At 43.4% G+C, this 21936-nt stretch overlaps 1 protein-coding gene across 3 annotated transcripts in view; it reads left to right on the top strand.

Annotated features, from left to right (window-relative positions):
* Positions 1 to 21936, top strand: part of LOC129828539 (nucleolar protein dao-5-like) — a 37370-nt gene that overhangs the window by 3815 nt on the left and 11619 nt on the right. For 2 of the 3 annotated variants that reach the window (XM_055889557.1, XM_055889559.1), the window contains exons 4-9: positions 3230 to 3288; positions 3768 to 3996; positions 8609 to 8781; positions 9404 to 9536; positions 14764 to 14883; positions 15438 to 15527. In XM_055889557.1, the coding sequence (XP_055745532.1) occupies positions 3230 to 3288; positions 3768 to 3996; positions 8609 to 8781; positions 9404 to 9536; positions 14764 to 14883; positions 15438 to 15527 (804 nt within the window). The remainder of the gene's footprint in view (positions 1 to 3229; positions 3289 to 3767; positions 3997 to 8608; positions 8782 to 9403; positions 9537 to 14763; positions 14884 to 15437; positions 15528 to 21936) is intronic. The other variant, XM_055889558.1, reaches the window with a different exon arrangement.

Here is a 21936-nt window from a genome sequence, read left to right as displayed (position 1 = left end):
CTATCTGCTATGGGCTATCTGCTATGGGCTATCTGCTATGGGCTATCTGCTATGGGCTATCTGCTATGGGCTATCTGCTATGGGCTATCTGCTATGGGCTATCTGCTATGGGCTATCTGCTATGGGCTATCTGCTATGGGCTATCTGCTATGGGCTATCTGCTATGGGCTATCTGCTATGGGCTATCTGCTATGGGCTATCTGCTATGGGCTATCTGCTATGGGCTATCTGCTATGGGCTATCTGCTATGGGCTATCTGCTATGGGCTATCTGCTATGGGCTATCTGCTATGGGCTATCTGCTATGGGCTATCTGCTATGGGCTATCTGCTATGGGCTATCTGCTATGGGCTATCTGCTATGGGCTATCTGCTATGGGCTATCTGCTATGGGCTATCTGCTATGGGCTATCTGCTATGGGCTATCTGCTATGGGCTATCTGCTATGGGCTATCTGCTATGGGCTATCTGCTATGGGCTATCTGCTATGGGCTATCTGCTATGGGCTATCTGCTATGGGCTATCTGCTATGGGCTATCTGCTATGGGCTATCTGCTATGGGCTATCTGCTATGGGCTATCTGCTATGGGCTATCTGCTATGGGCTATCTGCTATGGGCTATCTGCTATGGGCTATCTGCTATGGGCTATCTGCTATGGGCTATCTGCTATGGGCTATCTGCTATGGGCTATCTGCTATGGGCTATCTGCTATGGGCTATCTGCTATGGGCTATCTGCTATGGGCTATCTGCTATGGGCTATCTGCTATGGGCTATCTGCTATGGGCTATCTGCTATGGGCTATCTGCTATGGGCTATCTGCTATGGGCTATCTGCTATGGGCTATCTGCTATGGGCTATCTGCTATGGGCTATCTGCTATGGGCTATCTGCTATGGGCTATCTGCTATGGGCTATCTGCTATGGGCTATCTGCTATGGGCTATCTGCTATGGGCTATCTGCTATGGGCTATCTGCTATGGGCTATCTGCTATGGGCTATCTGCTATGGGCTATCTGCTATGGGCTATCTGCTATGGGCTATCTGCTATGGGCTATCTGCTATGGGCTATCTGCTATGGGCTATCTGCTATGGGCTATCTGCTATGGGCTATCTGCTATGGGCTATCTGCTATGGGCTATCTGCTATGGGCTATCTGCTATGGGCTATCTGCTATGGGCTATCTGCTATGGGCTATCTGCTATGGGCTATCTGCTATGGGCTATCTGCTATGGGCTATCTGCTATGGGCTATCTGCTATGGGCTATCTGCTATGGGCTATCTGCTATGGGCTATCTGCTATGGGCTATCTGCTATGGGCTATCTGCTATGGGCTATCTGCTATGGGCTATCTGCTATGGGCTATCTGCTATGGGCTATCTGCTATGGGCTATCTGCTATGGGCTATCTGCTATGGGCTATCTGCTATGGGCTATCTGCTATGGGCTATCTGCTATGGGCTATCTGCTATGGGCTATCTGCTATGGGCTATCTGCTATGGGCTATCTGCTATGGGCTATCTGCTATGGGCTATCTGCTATGGGCTATCTGCTATGGGCTATCTGCTATGGGCTATCTGCTATGGGCTATCTGCTATGGGCTATCTGCTATGGGCTATCTGCTATGGGCTATCTGCTATGGGCTATCTGCTATGGGCTATCTGCTATGGGCTATCTGCTATGGGCTATCTGCTATGGGCTATCTGCTATGGGCTATCTGCTATGGGCTATCTGCTATGGGCTATCTGCTATGGGCTATCTGCTATGGGCTATCTGCTATGGGCTATCTGCTATGGGCTATCTGCTATGGGCTATCTGCTATGGGCTATCTGCTATGGGCTATCTGCTATGGGCTATCTGCTATGGGCTATCTGCTATGGGCTATCTGCTATGGGCTATCTGCTATGGGCTATCTGCTATGGGCTATCTGCTATGGGCTATCTGCTATGGGCTATCTGCTATGGGCTATCTGCTATGGGCTATCTGCTATGGGCTATCTGCTATGGGCTATCTGCTATGGGCTATCTGCTATGGGCTATCTGCTATGGGCTATCTGCTATGGGCTATCTGCTATGGGCTATCTGCTATGGGCTATCTGCTATGGGCTATCTGCTATGGGCTATCTGCTATGGGCTATCTGCTATGGGCTATCTGCTATGGGCTATCGGCTATGGGCTATCGGCTATGGGCTATCGGCTATGGGCTATCGGCTATGGGCTATCGGCTATGGGCTATCGGCTATGGGCTATCGGCTATGGGCTATCGGCTATGGGCTATCGGCTATGGGCTATCGGCTATGGGCTATCGGCTATGGGCTATCGGCTATGGGCTATCGGCTATGGGCTATCGGCTATGGGCTATCGGCTATGGGCTATCGGCTATGGGCTATCGGCTATGGGCTATCGGCTATGGGCTATCGGCTATGGGCTATCGGCTATGGGCTATCGGCTATGGGCTATCGGCTATGGGCTATCGGCTATGGGCTATCGGCTATGGGCTATCGGCTATGGGCTATCGGCTATGGGCTATCGGCTATGGGCTATCGGCTATGGGCTATCGGCTATGGGCTATCGGCTATGGGCTATCGGCTATGGGCTATCGGCTATCGGCTATGGGCTATCGGCTATGGGCTATCGGCTATGGGCTATCGGCTATGGGCTATCGGCTATGGGCTATCGGCTATGGGCTATCGGCTATGGGCTATGGGCTATGGGCTATGGGCTATGGGCTATGGGCTATGGGCTATGGGCTATGGGCTATGGGCTATGGGCTATGGGCTATCGGCTATCGGCTATGGGCTATCGGCTATGGGCTATCGGCTATGGGCTATCGGCTATGGGCTATCGGCTATGGGCTATGGGCTATGGGCTATGGGCTATGGGCTATGGGCTATGGGCTATGGGCTATGGGCTATGGGCTATGGGCTATGGGCTATCGGCTATCGGCTATGGGCTATCGGCTATGGGCTATGGGCTATCGGCTATGGGCTATGGGCTATGGGCTATCGGCTATGGGCTATGGGCTATGGGCTATCGGCTATCGGCTATCTGGAAGTAGTTATAAAAGGGCCTCAATTCCCATATCGTGAAGTAACCGTTTTACATTGACCATTAAACCAATATCCTACCTTTCTTGATGTTCTATGTTGTCATGAACGCAGCGTGTCGGTGATGGGGCAGAGTTCCCCCATTTCTTTGTTCTGTTCCACGTTGAGGTTTTTGTATTCGTTACCAGCTAAAGCGGCCGAGTCCAGCAGCAGTGATGATTCCAGTGATGAGGAGGCCGCAGCAAAGGTACAGGAGCGCTAGGACGTCTTACGACAGTGTAACATTTGTTTTATTGTCACGTTAAAATTGCTAACCATAAGGCCTATGCTGTTTACAGAGCTACAGTGGGGAGAACAAGTATTTGATACACTGCCGATTTTAAGCAGGTTTTCCTACTTACAAAGCATGTAGAGGTCTGTCATTTTTTATCATAGGTACACTTCAACTGTGAGAAATTAATTACTTAAAAATCATACAATGTGGTTTTTCTAGATTTTTGTTTTAGATTCCGTCTCTCACAGTTGAAGTGTACCTATGATAAAAATATGACAGACCTCTACATGCTTTGTAAGTAGGAAAACCTGCTTAAATCGGCAGTGTATCAAATACTTGTTCTCCCCACTGTATAGGAGGACTAATGAAGGATATATATTTGTGTGCCCTGATGAAGGCAGCTTGGTTGTTGAAACATTAGTTTGAAATCTGCTATTCTTCTCTGCTTACAGAAGCCTGCAGCAGCCAAAGCCCCAGTGAGGACTCCTGTAGTGGCAGCAGCCAAAGCCCCAGTGAGGACTCCTGTAGTGGCAGCAGCCAAAGCCCCAGTGAAGACTCCTGTAGTGGCAGCAGCCAAAGCCCCAGTGAAGACTCCTGTAGTGGCAGCAGCCAGGAAAAAGGACTCCAGCTCTAGCAGCGAGTCATCTGATGATGAGGCTCCAGCTAAAGCCCCTGTAGCTAGTGAGTACATTTGACTCACAAAAATTCACATTTTACATTTCACATTCTTAAAATGAAGTGGATCCTAACTGACCTAAGACTGGGGATTTTTACTAGGATTAAATGTCAGGAATTGTGAAAAACTGAGTTTAAATGTATTTGGCTAAGGTGTATGTAAACTTACGACTTCAACTGTGTGTGTGTGTGTGTGTATATATATATATATATATATATATATATATATATATATATATATATATATATATATATATATATATATATATATATATATTTTTTTTTACATTCTTTGTTTACTCGGCCATGTCGTGACCCACTTTGGGTCTCGGGCCGGCACGATACCAGTATCACGATACTCGTTAGTATCGTGGCAAGGAAACCAAACAGGAAGTGGTTTTGACTTCTGGCCCTAATGTTGTAAACAAACATCATTCTGTTGGCCCTAATGTTGTAAACAAACATCATTCTGTTAGCCCTAATGTTGTAAACAAACATCATTCTGTTAGCCATTGGCCCTAATGTTGTAAACAAACATCATTCTGTTAGCCATTGGCCCTAATGTTGTAAACAAACATCATTCTGTTAGCCATGGGCCCTAATGTTGTAAACAAACATCATTCTGTTGGCCATGGGCCCTAATGTTGTAAACAAACATCATTCTGTTGGCCATGGGCCCTAATGTTGTAAACAAACATCATTCTGTTGGCCATGGGCCCTAATGTTGTAAACAAACATCATTCTGTTGGCCATGGGCCCTAATGTTGTAAACAAACATCATTCTGTTGGCCATTGGCCCTAATGTTGTAAACAAACAGCATTCTGTTGGCCCTAATGTTGTAAACAAACATCATTCTGTTGGCCCTAATGTTGTAAACAAACATCATTCTGTTGGCCATGGGCCCTAATGTTGTAAACAAACATCATTCTGTTGGCCATTGGGCCCTATTGTTGTAAACAAACATCATTCTGTTGGCCCTAATGTTGTAAACAAACATCATTCTGTTGGCCATTGGCCCTAATGTTGTAAACAAACATCATTCTGTTGGCCCTAATGTTGTAAACAAACATCATTCTGTTGGCCATGGGCCCTAATGTTGTAAACAAACATCATTCTGTTGGCCATTGGGCCCTATTGTTGTAAACAAACATCATTCTGTTGGCCATTGGCCCTAATGTTGTAAACAAACATCATTCTGTTGGCCCTAATGTTGTAAACAAACATCATTCTGTTGGCCATGGGCCCTAATGTTGTAAACAAACATCATTCTGTTGGCCCTAATGTTGTAAACAAACATCATTCTGTTGGCCATGGGCCCTAATGTTGTAAACAAACATCATTCTGTTGGCCATTGGCCCTAATGTTGTAAACAAACATCATTCTGTTGGCCATTGGCCCTAATGTTGTAAACAAACATCATTCTGTTGGCCATGGGCCCTAATGTTGTAAACAAACATCATTCTGTTGGCCCTAATGTTGTAAACAAACATCATTCTGTTGGCCATGGGCCCTAATGTTGTAAACAAACATCATTCTGTTGGCCATGGGCCCTAATGTTGTAAACAAACATCATTCTGTTAGCCGTTGGCCCTAATGTTGTAAACAAACATCATTCTGTTGGCCCTAATGTTGTAAACAAACATCATTCTGTTAGCCGTTGGCCCTAATGTTGTAAACAAACATCATTCTGTTGGCCATTGGCCCTAATGTTGTAAACAAACATCATTCTGTTGGCCCTAATGTTGTAAACAAACATCATTCTGTTAGCCGTTGGCCCTAATGTTGTAAACAAACATCATTCTGTTGGCCCTAATGTTGTAAACAAACATCATTCTGTTAGCCGTTGGCCCTAATGTTGTAAACAAACATCATTCTGTTGGCCCTAATGTTGTAAACAAACATCATTCTGTTGGCCATGGGCCCTAATGTTGTAAACAAACATCATTCTGTTGGCCATGGGCCCTAATGTTGTAAACAAACATCATTCTGTTGGCCCTAATGTTGTAAACAAACATCATTCTGTTGGCCCTAATGTTGTAAACAAACATCATTCTGTTGGCCATGGGCCCTAATGTTGTAAACAAACATCATTCTGTTGGCCCTAATGTTGTAAACAAACATCATTCTGTTGGCCATTGGGCCCTAATGTTGTAAACAAACAGCATTCTGTTGGCCCTAATGTTGTAAACAAACATCATTCTGTTGGCCATGGGCCCTAATGTTGTAAACAAACATCATTCTGTTAGCCGTTGGCCCTAATGTTGTAAACAAACATCATTCTGTTGGCCCTAATGTTGTAAACAAACATCATTCTGTTAGCCGTTGGCCCTAATGTTGTAAACAAACATCATTCTGTTGGCCATTGGGCCCTAATGTTGTAAACAAACATCATTCTGTTGGCCCTAATGTTGTAAACAAACATCATTCTGTTGGCCATGGGCCCTAATGTTGTAAACAAACATCATTCTGTTAGCCGTTGGCCCTAATGTTGTAAACAAACATCATTCTGTTGGCCCTAATGTTGTAAACAAACATCATTCTGTTAGCCGTTGGCCCTAATGTTGTAAACAAACATCATTCTGTTAGCCGTTGGCCCTAATGTTGTAAACAAACATCATTCTGTTGGCCATTGGCCCTAATGTTGTAAACAAACATCATTCTGTTGGCCCTAATGTTGTAAACAAACATCATTCTGTTGGCCATGGGCCCTAATGTTGTAAACAAACATCATTCTGTTGGCCATGGGCCCTAATGTTGTAAACAAACATCATTCTGTTAGCCGTTGGCCCTAATGTTGTAAACAAACATCATTCTGTTGGCCCTAATGTTGTAAACAAACATCATTCTGTTAGCCGTTGGCCCTAATGTTGTAAACAAACATCATTCTGTTGGCCATTGGCCCTAATGTTGTAAACAAACATCATTCTGTTGGCCCTAATGTTGTAAACAAACATCATTCTGTTAGCCGTTGGCCCTAATGTTGTAAACAAACATCATTCTGTTGGCCATTGGGCCCTATTGTTGTAAACAAACATCATTCTGTTGGCCATTGGCCCTAATGTTGTAAACAAACATCATTCTGTTGGCCCTAATGTTGTAAACAAACATCATTCTGTTGGCCCTAATGTTGTAAACAAACATCATTCTGTTGGCCATTGGCCCTAATGTTGTAAACAAACATCATTCTGTTGGCCCTAATGTTGTAAACAAACATCATTCTGTTAGCCATTGGCCCTAATGTTGTAAACAAACATCATTCTGTTGGCCATTGGCCCTAATGTTGTAAACAAACATCATTCTGTTGGCCATGGGCCCTAATGTTGTAAACAAACATCATTCTGTTGGCCCTAATGTTGTAAACAAACATCATTCTGTTGGCCATGGGCCCTAATGTTGTAAACAAACATCATTCTGTTAAGCCGTTGGCCCTAATGTTGTAAACAAACATCATTCTGTTGGCCCTAATGTTGTAAACAAACATCATTCTGTTGGCCCTAATGTTGTAAACAAACATCATTCTGTTGGCCCTAATGTTGTAAACAAACATCATTCTGTTAGCCGTTGGCCCTAATGTTGTAAACAAACATCATTCTGTTGGCCCTAATGTTGTAAACAAACATCATTCTGTTGGCCCTAATGTTGTAAACAAACATCATTCTGTTGGCCCTAATGTTGTAAACAAACATCATTCTGTTGGCCATGGGCCCTAATGTTGTAAACAAACATCATTCTGTTGGCCCTAATGTTGTAAACAAACATCATTCTGTTAGCCGTTGGCCCTAATGTTGTAAACAAACATCATTCTGTTAGCCGTTGGCCCTAATGTTGTAAACAAACATCATTCTGTTGGCCCTAATGTTGTAAACAAACATCATTCTGTTGGCCATGGGCCCTAATGTTGTAAACAAACATCATTCTGTTGGCCATGGGCCCTAATGTTGTAAACAAACATCATTCTGTTGGCCCTAATGTTGTAAACAAACATCATTCTGTTGGCCATGGGCCCTAATGTTGTAAACAAACATCATTCTGTTGGCCCTAATGTTGTAAACAAACATCATTCTGTTGGCCATTGGGCCCTAATGTTGTAAACAAACATCATTCTGTTGGCCCTAATGTTGTAAACAAACATCATTCTGTTGGCCCTAATGTTGTAAACAAACATCATTCTGTTAGCCGTTGGCCCTAATGTTGTAAACAAACACCATTCTGTTAGCCGTTGGCCCTAATGTTGTAAACAAACATCATTCTGTTGGCCCTAATGTTGTAAACAAACATCATTCTGTTGGCCCTAATGTTGTAAACAAACATCATTCTGTTGGCCCTAATGTTGTAAACAAACATCATTCTGTTGGCCCTAATGTTGTAAACAAACATCATTCTGTTGGCCCTAATGTTGTAAACAAACATCATTCTGTTGGCCCTAATGTTGTAAACAAACATCATTCTGTTGGCCCTAATGTTGTAAACAAACATCATTCTGTTGGCCCTAATGTTGTAAACAAACATCATTCTGTTGGCCCTAATGTTGTAAACAAACATCTTTTCAATCAGTGTGCTTCTTGGGTGTTACTTGTTTTGTGTACTGTCTTACTGACGGTTCTTTTTGCTCTGTAGAAGGAAAGGCGGCAGCCGCGACCCCTAAGGCGGCCGCGACCCCTAAGGCGGCCGCGACCCCTAAGGCGGCCGCGACCCCTAAGGCAGGGACGACTGCCAAAGCTGCAGCTCAGAAGAAGGCTGAGACCAGCAGCAGTGAGGACAGCTCCAGTGAAGACGAAGCGCCCACTAAGGTACTGAAACTGATCCACAACACACCACCTCTCACCTGAGGTGTATTCAGTAGTTCTACACCGTTGCAAAACATTTTGCACCGGAAACAGGCGTTTCTATTGGAGAAATTGAGGTAGCTCCCTGTTTCGTTTTCTTCTGTTTGCTTCCTAGTAAATACACCACAGAACAGGTGTTCACGTTACCATGGGAGCTGTGTTGCCAGTTTCCATCCCTAGGTGTGGCACAGTGTCTCCTTGATCTGTCAAACCAGTCTTGTGTGCCTCGGTCATATGATGCAGGAATGGAAGAAGGGACCCTGTATATTGTGGAGTAAATGTCTATATTTTGGGGGGAAAGGAAAGAAAGGAAGAAAAAAAACTTAAACCGACTTCAACAGTGAAACTCGTTCATAAAATATGTACATTGTAGATGTTTCATGAAGATGTGTAATTACAAAAACTACCACGGCACTCTACATATTTGGTTTGAGTTAAAATACCTTTATTATTTTGGCATGTCCACAAGGGCAATTTAAAACCACACATTTATGCCTTTCGGCTGCGATGCTTTCTTCAGTGTCTACAAAGTCGCCAGATAAGGGAAAGCTTTTGTTTCCAGTACTGACCCAGTCTCTCCGAACAGACCCCTCCAGCCAAGACCCCTCCAGCCAAGACCCCTCCAGCCAAGACCCCTCCAGCCAAGACAGTCGAGTCTAGCAGCGATGACTCTTCTTCAGACGAAGAGGAGTCTCCTCCCAGCAAGAAGGCCAAACCAGGTGTGTGTTCATGTATAGTAGTATCAACCTGTTATTATATGTATCTTATCAGTATCTCTATATTCCTGATCACAGGTTATTAGGAGAGGGATTAGACTGAGGCTTATGACCAATAAGTAGGCTTGGGCGGTATACCGGGGTATTTTGACATACCCGACAGTGTGATTATGCATTTTTCACAAATTTAATTTAGACATTCACATGTTATGTTTGTTTACAAAGAGAACGTGGCGCAAACAGAACTGACGTCCACTGTTGAACAGCACAAGCAAGGTGATTAAAGTTACACTTGAAATTCGTTGTAATTTAGCTGGCAAACAAATCTTAACTAAGTTAAGTTTCTAAGTGCCAAATACATTTTCTCGAGCTCAGGGCTACAGTTATGCTTTTGGTTTGCTTATTTTCTAGCTATAGGTGGCTTGATCATGCTTACTTACTAGCTACAGGTGGCTTGATCATGCTTACTTACTAGCTACAGGTGGCTTGATCATGCTTACTTACTAGCTACAGGTGGCTTGATCATGCTTACTTACTAGCTACAGGTGGCTTGATCATGGTTACTTACTAGCTACAGGTGGCTTGATCATGGTTACTTACTAGCTACAGGTGGCTTGATCATGCTTACTTACTAGCTACAGGTGGCTTGATCATGCTTACTTACTAGCTACAGGTGGCTTGATCATGGTTACTTACTAGCTACAGGTGGCTTGATCATGGTTACTTACTAGCTACAGGTGGCTTGATCATGGTTACTTACTAGCTACAGGTGGCTTGATCATGGTTACTTTCTAGCTACAGGTGGCTTGATCATGGTTACTTTCTAGCTACAGGTGGCTTGATCATGCTTACTTACTAGCTACAGGTGGCTTGATCATGCTTACTTTCTAGCTACAGGTGGCTTGATCATGGTTACTTTCTAGCTACAGGTGGCTTGATCATGGTTACTTACTAGCTACAGGTGGCTTGATCATGCTTACTTTCTAGCTACAGGTGGCTTGATCATGCTTACTTACTAGCGACAGGTGGCTTGATCATGGTTACTTGACAGCGGAGACGATCAATCCCGTCGTGAATCGGGTGTGAGTAGCCTCTGGAGATATAGGGCCCTAAAATCTTAGTTTCTTGCATGATTCCTTGTTTTTTCCCAAAATTCAGTTTTCCTTTTTTTGTTTTTCCAGGTTTTTGTCTCAAACCTTTTCTTATATAGAAAAACATACAAATTGGATATTCTAAGTCCACAACAATGCTTAAACCGCATCAGGAGACTACTTGAGGTCTGGGAAAAATTGAAGACGTTTCGATTTTTTGGGGCCGTAGTTAACCTTTTAATGCAAGTGTTCACAATCAAGAGACTGTTTTGGTTAGCGACGATTCTATAGCACTCATGAGATTTGCAGAGTTTTGCGAAACAAAACGCAAACTACAATCAGAAATATAATTCTGCCAGATCGGCGTATGCTACATCGTAGTTAACATTTTAGGTGAGAAGGTTTTTGGGAAAGCCTTTTCTCTCTCGACCAGAGGACGGTTAACATCGCTAACGGCTACACAAAGTGAAGATCGATGTACGCGCCGCCCATCGCAGACAAACAAATCACTGATGCGTTTTCTTCGTGTCTTAATGATTGATTTAACTTTTTTCTAAGAAGTTTAATACATTTAGTTGGTTTTCTACAAAGTTACATTTCTTTCTTAATGTCTGTATTCTGTGATTCCTTCTGCGTTATCTCCATCGATGATTATATATATATAATTATATAATTATATATATATATAATTATATATATATATATATATATATATATATATAAACTATGAGCTGGGGTTGTCTTTCCTTGCATTTAGTTTGTTTGCTTACATGCACCTGTTAGCATTTAGCTAAGGTCCGCTATGGACGTTTACTTGTACTTTTATTAGCGTTTGTTAGCATAGTTTAGAACAAAATAGCGCCCCCTTGTGTGCAATTCCGGTAGTACCGTATTCTCTGGCAAAGGTATGGAGGTCTGTATACCGCTCTGCCCTAATGACCAGCGATGTAGTGGAAGGTCAATTCCAACTCAATTTACCCCACCTTGTTCTACTGGGAAGTCGTTTACCCCACCTTGTTCTACTGGGAAGTCGTTTACCCCACCTTGTTCTACTGGGAAGTCGTTTACCCCACCTTGTTCTACTGGGAAGTCGTTTACCCCACCTTGTTCTACTGGGAAGTCGTTTAACCCACCTTGTTCTACTGGGAAGTCGTTTAACCCACCTTGTTCTACTGGGAAGTCGTTTACCCCACCTTGTTCTACTGGGAAGTCGTTTACCCACCTTGTTCTACTGGGAAGTCGTTTACCCACCTTGTTCTACTGGGAAGTCGTTTACCCCACCTTGTTCTACTGGGAAGTCGTTTACCCCACCTTGTTCTACTGGGAAGTCGTTTACCCCACCTTGTTCTACTGGGAAGTCGTTTACCCCACCTTGTTCTACTGGGAAGTCGTTTACCCCACCTTGTTCTACTGGGAAGTCGTTTACCCCACCTTGTTCTACTGGGAAGTCGTTTACCCCACCTTGTTCTACTGGGAAGTCGTTTACCCCACCTTGTTCTACTGGGAAGTCGTTTACCCCACCTTGTTCTACTGGGAAGTCGTTTACCCCACCTTGTTCTACTGGGAAGTCGTTTACCCCACCTTGTTCTACCGGGAAGTCGTTTACCCCACCTTGTTCTACCGGGAAGTCGTTTACCCCACCTTGTTCTACCGGGAAGTCGTTTACCCCACCTTGTTCTACCGGGAAGTCGTTTACCCCACCTTGTTCTACCGGGAAGTCGTTTACCCCACCTTGTTCTACCGGGAAGTCGTTTACCCCACCTTGTTCTACCGGGAAGTCGTTTACCCCACCTTGTTCTACCGGGAAGTCGTTTACCCCACCTTGTTCTACCGGGAAGTCGTTTACCCCACCTTGTTCTACCGGGAAGTCGTTTACCCCACCTTGTTCTACCGGGAAGTCGTTTACCCCACCTTGTTCTACCGGGAAGTCGTTTACCCCACCTTGTTCTACCGGGAAGTCGTTTACCCCACCTTGTTCTACCGGGAAGTCGTTTACCCCACCTTGTTCTACCGGGAAGTCGTTTACCCCACCTTGTTCTACCGGGAAGTCGTTTACCCCACCTTGTTCTACCGGGAAGTCGTTTACCCCACCTTGTTCTACCGGGAAGTCGTTTACCCCACCTTGTTCTACCGGGAAGTCGTTTACCCCACCTTGTTCTACCGGGAAGTCGTTTACCCCACCTTGTTCTACCGGGAAGTCGTTTACCCCACCTTGTTCTACCGGGAAGTCGTTTACCCCACCTTGTTCTACCGGGAAGTCGTTTACCCCACCTTGTTCTACCGGGAAGTCGTTTACCCCACCTTGTTCTACCGGGAAGTCGTTTACCCCACCTTGTTCTACCGGGAAGTCGTTTACCCCACCTATAACACTAAGTGTTTTTTGCATTACAGTTGAACCACATACAGAGCATTCAGAAAGTATTCAGACCCCTTGACTTTTCCCACATTTTACGTTATAGCCGTATTCTAAAATTTATGAGAATTTGTATTTATTTAATCCGTCTACGCTCACTACCCCATAATGGCAAAGCAATACGTTTTTTTGTTGAAATTTTCGCAAATGTATTAATATTAAATAGAAATACCTTATTGACATAAGTATTCAGACCCTTTGCTATGAGACTCGAAATTGAGCTCAGGTGCATCCTGTTTCCATTGATCGTCCTTGAGATGTTTCTACAACTTGATTGGAGTCCACCTGTGGTAAATTCAATTGATTGGACATGATTTGGAAAGGCACACACCTGTCTATATAAGGTCCCACAGTTGACAGTGTATGTCAGAGCAAAAACCAAGCCATGAGGTCGAAGGAATTGTCCGTAGAGCTCTGAGACAGGATTGTGTCGAGGCACAGATCTGGGGAAGGGTACCAAAACATTTATGCAGCATTGAAGGTCCACAAGAACACAGCGGCCTCCATCATTCTTAAATGGAAGAAGTTTGGAACCACCAAGACTCGTCCTAGAGCTGGCCGCCCGGCCAAACTGAGCAATCGGGGGAGAAGGGCCTGACCAAGAACCTGATGGTCACTCTGACAGAGCTCCAGAGTTCCTTTGTAGAGATGGGAGAACCTTCCAGAAGGACAACCATCTCTGCAGAACTCCACCAATCAGGCCTTTATGGTAGACTGGTCAGACGGAAGCCACTCCCCAGTAAAAGGCACATGACAGCCTCCTTGGAGTTTGCCAAAAGGCACCCAAAGACTCTGACCATGAAAAACAAGATTCTCTGGTCTGATGAAACCAAGGTTGAACATTTTGGCCTGAATGCCAAGCGTCATGTCTAGAGGAAACCTGGCACCATCCCTACGGTGAAGCATGGTGGGGGCAGCATCATGCTGTGGGTATGTTTTTCAGTGTCATGGACTGGGAGACTAGTCAGGATCGAGGAAGAGATGAACGGAGCAAAGTACAGAGAGAACCTTGATGAAAACCTGCTCCACAGCGCTCAGGACCTCAGACTGGGGTGAAGGTTCACCTTCCAACATGACAACAACCCTAAGCACACAGCCATGACAATGCAGGAGTAGCTTCGGGACAAGTCTCAATGTCCTTGAGTGGCCCAGCCAGAGCCCGGACTTCAACCCGATCGAACATCTCTGGAGAGACCTGAAAATAGCTGTGCAGCGACGCTCCCCATCCAACCTGACAGAGCTTGAGAGGATCTGCAGAGAAGAATGGGAGAAATTCCCCAAATACAGGTGTGCCAAGCTTGTAGCGTCATACCCAAGAAGACTTGAGGCTGTAATCGCTGCCAAAGGTGTTTCAACAAAGTACCGAGTAAAGGGTCTGAATACTTATGCAAATGTGCTATTTCATTTTTTAAATGTTTATACATTTCCTAAAATTTCTAAACTTGTTTTTGCTTTGTCATTATGGGGTATTGTGATGTCATTATGGGGTATTGTGATGTCATTATGGGGGGGAGAAACGATTGAATCCATTTTTAGAATAAGGCTGTAACGTAAGAAAGTGGATTAAGTCATGTGATCTGCAGACTTTCTGTATGTACCCACATATAACACTAAGTATTTCCTGCATTAGAGTTAAACCACATATTTACCCACAGCTATTTGTTTTTAGCTCTCTGTTCGTGCTAATGTTCTAATGATGATGCGAATGCCGTGTGTGTGTGTGTAGGTGCATACAGTGCAGTCCCACCCCCTGGAGCTGCAGTAAAGAAGGCCTTGGTTCCTACAGTGGCCAGCAAGGCCAAAAAGGACCGCTCCTCAGACAGCAAGCAGGAGAAGAAAGTGTCAGGTAACAACTACTAAAACCCAGGATGTGTCAGAATACCCATACTTGCTTTTTTGGGTATACGAAAATAGAACGTTTTATAGTTTGAAAATTATTTTAGACTTTTCATCGAGTAGAGTTCCTGGCATACTGTTGAGGAAGAGAATATTGTCTTCACACCTGTGACAACAGCTGATAATCAGAATAAGATGACACCTGTTCAGTATAGATGGGTAGTATGCTGATATTTACTTCTTACGTTTTTACTAAACAGTACGTTCTATGTAATACTATTAGTACACAGTAGGTAGTAGTCGTAGTGAGTTGCTGCGGTTTTAGTAGCAGTAGGCAAGACAGATTTCGGACAGTTCCCTAGTCTCCTTTTCTAAGTGTTGATCCTGTCTGAACATTGAGTGCTCTTTTGTCTTTACTAATGCATTAGCAAAACTTAATATTTGACGTTTTTTACATGTGATACATGACTGTCTAACCTACTTTTAGTTGAATGCACTGATTGCTAGTCTCTCTGGATTAGAGTGTCTTTTTAAGTGACTGTTGTTCACTTTGATCATCAATAGCTAAAGCAGTCCCTGTGACGTCTACCCCAGCAAAGACTGTGACCCCTAAACCTGCTGCTAAGAAGGCCGAGTCTAGCTCTGAGAGCTCAGGTAGGTTCTGGATGTCGAATCTAAAGGTTCTAGACCTCGTTTTTAAAAGGCTATAGATTCTAAAGGTTCTAGGTTCTAAAGGCTGTAGATTGTAATTGTTCTAGACCTAGGTTCTAAACGCTGTAGATTGTAATTGTTCTAGACCTAGGTTCTAAAAGTTGTAGATTGTAATTGTTCTAGACCTAGGTTCTAAAAGCTGTAGATTGTAATTGTTCTAGACCTAGGTTCTAAAAGCTGTAGATTGTAATTGTTCTAGACCTAGGTTCTAAAAGCTGTAGATTGTAATTGTTCTAGACCTAGGTTCTAAAAGCTGTAGATTGTAATTGTTCTAGACCTAGGTTCTAAAGGCTGTAGATTGTAATTGTTCTAGACCTAGGTTCTAAAGGCTGTAGATTGTAATTGTTCTAGACCTAGGTTCTAAAAGCTGTAGATTGTAATTGTTCTAGACCTAGGTTCTAAACGCTGTAGATTGCAATCGTTCTAGACCTAGGTTCTAAAAGCTGTAGATTGTAATTGTTCTAGACCTAGGTTCTAAAGGCTGTAGATTGTAATTGTTCTAGACCTAGGTTCTAGAGCAGGGTTTCCCACCTTCAGTCCTCCAGGGCCTGGTTGCATCAAACATCTTGTGTATTCCTTAAGGGGTTTACCTTGAGGAGTAATTTCCCTTTACCTCGGGGAATTGTTTAAGGATGTTGCATAGAGCTGCTCAGAAATTTCCATAGGATCATTTTAAGGTTTTACGGTAGTTTGAAGGCATGTACGGCAGAAAGTCTCTGGTTACCACGGAGTAGGGCTGTCCCTGATAAAAAAAGACATTTTGGCAAAATTTTTAAATGTGTATTTTTTCATATATTGACACATCCTATTTATTCGAATCAAATCAACTATATTCACTGAGCTTGTCTGATGCTTTAAGCACACGTTTTTTGTTAATTAAGACACATAAATGACTAGAGGGAATCCGAGCTGCAATTGATTTGATTGTGCCGGGCCGGACTCAGACTTCCTGCACCTTATAAAAATATATACGTTTTCCCGGAGAGTGACTGACCATGACTGGCGCCCCATCGTCTCTCCTGCTGCAGCGACCACCACAGAACATCAAAGTGTTCATCGCGCTGCCTATTGTGTTGCTGAAGCTGCAGCATAATCATAGACATTTCTGACTGAAAAAGTCTGTTACCAAAATCCATCATTTGTTTACGAAAAACATTCCCTATTCCCTCAAAGCCTTAATTCCCTCAACCCTTATTCCCTCAACCCTTATTCCCTCAACCCTTATACCCTCAACCCTTATTCCCTCAACCCTTATTCCCTCAACCCTTATACCCTCAACCCTTATACCCTCAACCCTTATACCCTCAACCCTTATACCCTCAACCCTTATACCCTCAACCCTTATACCCTCAACCCTTATACCCTCAACCCTTATACCCTCAACCCTTATTCCCTCAACCCTTATTCCCTCAACCCTTATTCCCTCAACCCTTATACCCTCATACCCTCAACCCTTATACCCTCAACCCTTATACCCTCAACCCTTATACCCTCAACCCTTATACCCTCAACCCTTATACCCTCAACCCTTATACCCTCAACCCTTATACCCTCAACCCTTATACCCTCAACCCTTATACCCTCAACCCTTATACCCTCAACCCTTATACCCTCAACCCTTATACCCTCAACCCTTATACCCTCAACCCTTATACCCTCAACCCTTATTCCCACCCTTATTCCCACCCTCAACCCTTATTCCCACCCTCAACCCTTATTCCCACCCTCAACCCTTATTCCCCCCCATTCAACCCTTATTCCCCCCCATTCAACCCTTATTCCCCCCCATTCAACCCTTATTCCCCCCCATTCAACCCTTATTCCCCCCCATTCAACCCTTATTCCCCCCCATTCAACCCTTATTCCCCCCCATTCAACCCTTATTCCCCCCCATTCAACCCTTATTCCCCCCCATTCAACCCTTATTCCCCCCCATTCAACCCTTATTCCCCCCCATTCAACCCTTATTCCCCCCCATTCAACCCTTATTCCCCCCCATTCAACCCTTATTTTCCCCCCATTCAACCCTTATTTCCTCAACCCTTGCTCTCTACGTGACACGTGTGCATGGCATGCACTTGACCAAAGACCTATTAGAACGGGACTAGTATTACTACAGAACGCTGGTTATGTCATTTATTCCAGAATGTCCGTTATTCCACTGGACGATTCCGACGGGATTACTTTTTTCCTAACTGCCCCCCTGTAGTTCTTCACCCCCCCCCCCCCTCCCAATAAAAGTTCAGTTTTAAAGGAAGCCTGGAGGATTTTTTTCTAGGTGTGAAGATGCAGTATTTCCTCGTGTCCAGGTGATGGCGCCACACTGATATCTCCAGCTTGGTTCCCAAGTTTCTAAACCATATTTCCTGTCTCCATAATATTTCAATTGATGAAGTGTGATCATAATCATTAGGATATTTTAGCGATCCGCAGTACGTCCTAAATGCCCCCCAGCCTTCAGATAGGAGCTAAACAGTGCCACTGTGCTTGAGATGCGTTTTAAGGCTACGGATGAGGAAGTTAACTTATCATTTCCCAACCTTTAGGTCAGTTGTGTGCTGCTGCTGCTTTTGCCATCTATGAACAGCAGGAGTTGTATCAAATAAACATTAAATTCAAAACATATAAACAAAAGCATTCACTGTAAGTCGATGGGTTACATGTAGGCCAGGGTGCCCCAACTGACAGCCAGCAAGCAATATGATTTGGCACTCACAAATTCATTATGAATATTTAAATTAATAACATTTAAAAAAAATCATTGACCCGAGATGTAAAAAAAATCTCCCAAATTCAATGTCCCAAGAAGGAAGTTACCCTACCTTTTTTTTTAAATAAGGCAAAAGTTACATTTTAATTTCATTCATGAGTTGAGAGAATGCAGGAGACAGTAAACGTGTAAAGCAGGCAGAGGACCATTCTGTGGTGCTCTAACGTAAAGCTACAACAGCATCGCAACCAATAGGAAGGGACCAGCGCCTGGTGCTGATAATATAGCTAACTTATTATTATGCAAAGTGTTGCACAGCAACAGAAAACCTATACTATACGGAGGAATTCATTTAAACAAAAATCTTCATAATAATTTGACTTTACAAACAACGAGGGCTTAATTGAAGTCTATTTCTTCAGAGTCTAGGCCTATATAACTGAACCGGTTGAGGTAAGCCATGAAGATTCACAGCATCTTTCACAATACAAATACATGGCCTAATAGAAGTGATTTGTTTTTATTAGGCCTACTTATAATTTTCAACTGGCTAAAAATGTCGTATCCTACATATAACAATCATTTAATCTGTCTGGGAACGGAACCCCAATGAAATTGCAGGGCGCCAAATTCAAACAACAGAAATGTCAAATTTCTCAAACATACAAGTATTATACACCATTTTAAAGATACACTTCTCGTTAATCCAACCACAGTGTCCGATTTCAAAAAGGGTTTTTGGCGAAAGCACAACATATCATTATGTTAGGTCAGCAACTAGTCACAGTAAGCATACAGCCATTTTCCAACCAAAGAGAGGAGTCACAAAAAGCAGAAATAGAGAAAATGAATCACTAACCTTGGATATTCTTCATCAGATGACACTCCCGGGACAACATGTTACACAATACATGTATGTTTTGTTCGACCAAGTTCATATTTATATCCAAAAACCTCAGTTTACATTTGGCTTTGCCTCCAAAACATCCCGTAAATTTGCACAGAGCCACATCAATTTACAGAAATACTCATAATAAACATTGATAAAAGACACAAGTGTTTTACACAGAACTAATGATACACTTCTTTTTAATGCAAACGCTTTGTCAGATTTCAAAATAGCTTTCCGGCGAAAGCACATTATTCAATATTCTACAGCGATCAGCCATCAAAGCAAGCTGTACAGTTACCCGCCATGTTGTGGAGTCAACAAAAGCCATAAATTGCGTTTATAAATCTTCTCTTACCCTTTGCTGATCTTTGTCGGGAATGCACTCGCAAGACTCCCAGTTCCACAAGAAATGTTTGTTTTGTTCGATCAAGTCCATCTTTATGTCCAAATACCTCTTTTGTTTCGCGCGTTTAGTCCACTAATCCAAAAGCACAAAGCGCGTTACCATTATCTAGACGTTAAAAGTCAAAAAGCTCCGTTACAGTTCGTAAAAACATGTCAAACGACGTTTTCAATCAATCTTTAGGGTTTTTAAAAAGTAATAATACAACCGGACAATAGTGTTTCCAGAGGAAAAGGAACGACCGGCGCTCCCGCGTGCCCGAGAGGTCAACATCCCATTGTCCTCCAGCGAGCCACCTAAACAAACGGGTCTTATTCGACTCCCTTTCTCAATAGAAGTCTGGAAACAACTTCTGAAGACTGTTGACATCTGCTGGAAGCCTTGGGAAGTGCAATTTGACCCCACAGACACTTGATATTAGATAGAGGCTGAAATGAAAACTACAAAACTACAATTTCCCACTTCCTGGTTGGATTTTTTTTCTCGGGTTTTTGCCTGTTATATGAGTTCTGTTATACTCAGATATTATTTTAACAGTTTTGGAAACTTTAGAGTGTTTTCTATCCAAATCTACACACTATATGCATATCATAGCTTCTGGGCCTGAGTAACAGGCAGTTTACTTTGGGCACGCTTTTCATCCAAACTTCCAAATGCTGCCCCCTATGCCAAACAGGTTAAATAAAAAATGTAAAAAGGCGATGTCTGAATGTCTATTGGAATAGCCTGCTCCTGTAACAACAGAACTAACAGAAAAATACTATCAACTTGAGACCTAAATATTCCTGGATAAGCGCTCACAAAAGTATTAGTATTTACTAACTACAGTCGTATAGGCCACTAAGCCACTTGCTCAATGGGCAAAGTTTCATTTCCCCTCGGACATAATCTTGTGAGAAAGGTGTGATTTTGATGCGCAGGCAGTCTAACTTACGTGAAAGCCAGTTGCTGTCGCGAGTCTATATTGCCTTCGTAGAGGAAAATGAGGACTTGCAGGTGTAAGTCGATCCAAACATTGTCAGGACATAAAATTCAATTTTCTTTATTGTGCTGTATTCCTCTGAGCATGTCACCCAAAACTCACACAGGGATTCAGCACTCCTGAGCACATTCCTGATTTGTCTCAATGTCTGGAATTCAATCAACTCAGTTTGAATTGCGGCCTTATCCAGCGAGGGTATCGTTTTCTTAGCAAGGGAGGAGTATTCTCCACCTGGGCGGACTGCGAGAGGATCACATACAAAAGCAATGATATCCTTGGGCATGATGTAGTCTTCAAATCTGGTGGAGAAGTTGAAATCTTCCATCGCCTCTGTGACAATGCTGTTGCCTGGTCCCTCTGCCTGTCGTTTCTTTATTGTGCTGAAGGGGCAGTAGCCTAGTATTAGTATTATAAGAGGGGGGAAAAAACATTTTGGTTATTATGGCTGGAATTGTTACTGTCCTGCCATGTAAAAATTACTGCCATGGCAGATTCGAATGGGACTAAAATGATCGTTATGATGTTTGTGCTCGTGAGCTTAATTACATTACCCGACCAATCAAATAAATCCAGTCCAATAAGAATAGGGCACAGTAGGGCCTGACCTATAGCATAACGCAATCACATCAATAAATTGCTTATTTAAAAAAAAAACTCAACACGTGACAGCAAAATGGATGCAGAGGACGTGACGAATAAACTTGAAACGGGGGAATATTTACAGGTTGCTCAGGAGGTAAAGGGAATGTTCGTGTGGAATAAATGTGACGAGTTGTGGAATTTTTTATTTTTATTTTACCGTTATTTTACCAGGTAAGTTGACTGAACACGTTCTCATTTGCAGCAACGACCTGGGGAATAGTTACAGGGGAGAGGAGGGGGATGAATGAGCCAATTGTAAACTGGGGATTATTAGGTGACCATGATGGTTTGAGGGCCAGATTGGGAATTTAGCCAGGACACCAGGGTTAACACCCCTACTCTTACGATAAGTGCCATGGGATCTTTAATGTCCTCAGAGAGTCAGGACACCCGTTTAACGTCCCATCCGAAAGACGGCACCCTACACAGGGCAGTGTCCCCAATCAGTGCCCTGTGGCATTGGGATATTTTTTAGACCAGAGGAAAGAGTGCCTCCTACTGGCCCTCCAACACCACTTCCAGCAGCATCTGGTCTCCCATCCAGGGACTGACCAGGACCAACCCTGCTTAGCTTCAGAAGCAAGCGCTGCGTAAATATCGTGCGTGCCAAACAGGTGCTGTATAGATTACAATACAATTTCTCTGACCGTTTGAAACAATTTAAACACCAAAATTAATTATAAGCGTACCAGAAAGTCTAACGTTTTTTGTTGTCTTTATTAC

Source organism: Salvelinus fontinalis, chromosome 30 (assembly GCF_029448725.1).
Source record: "Salvelinus fontinalis isolate EN_2023a chromosome 30, ASM2944872v1, whole genome shotgun sequence".
In the NCBI taxonomy this organism is placed as follows: Eukaryota; Metazoa; Chordata; class Actinopteri; order Salmoniformes; family Salmonidae; genus Salvelinus; species Salvelinus fontinalis.
Note: the sequence above shows the minus strand (reverse complement) of the source record. Positions and strands in the feature narration are given on the sequence as shown.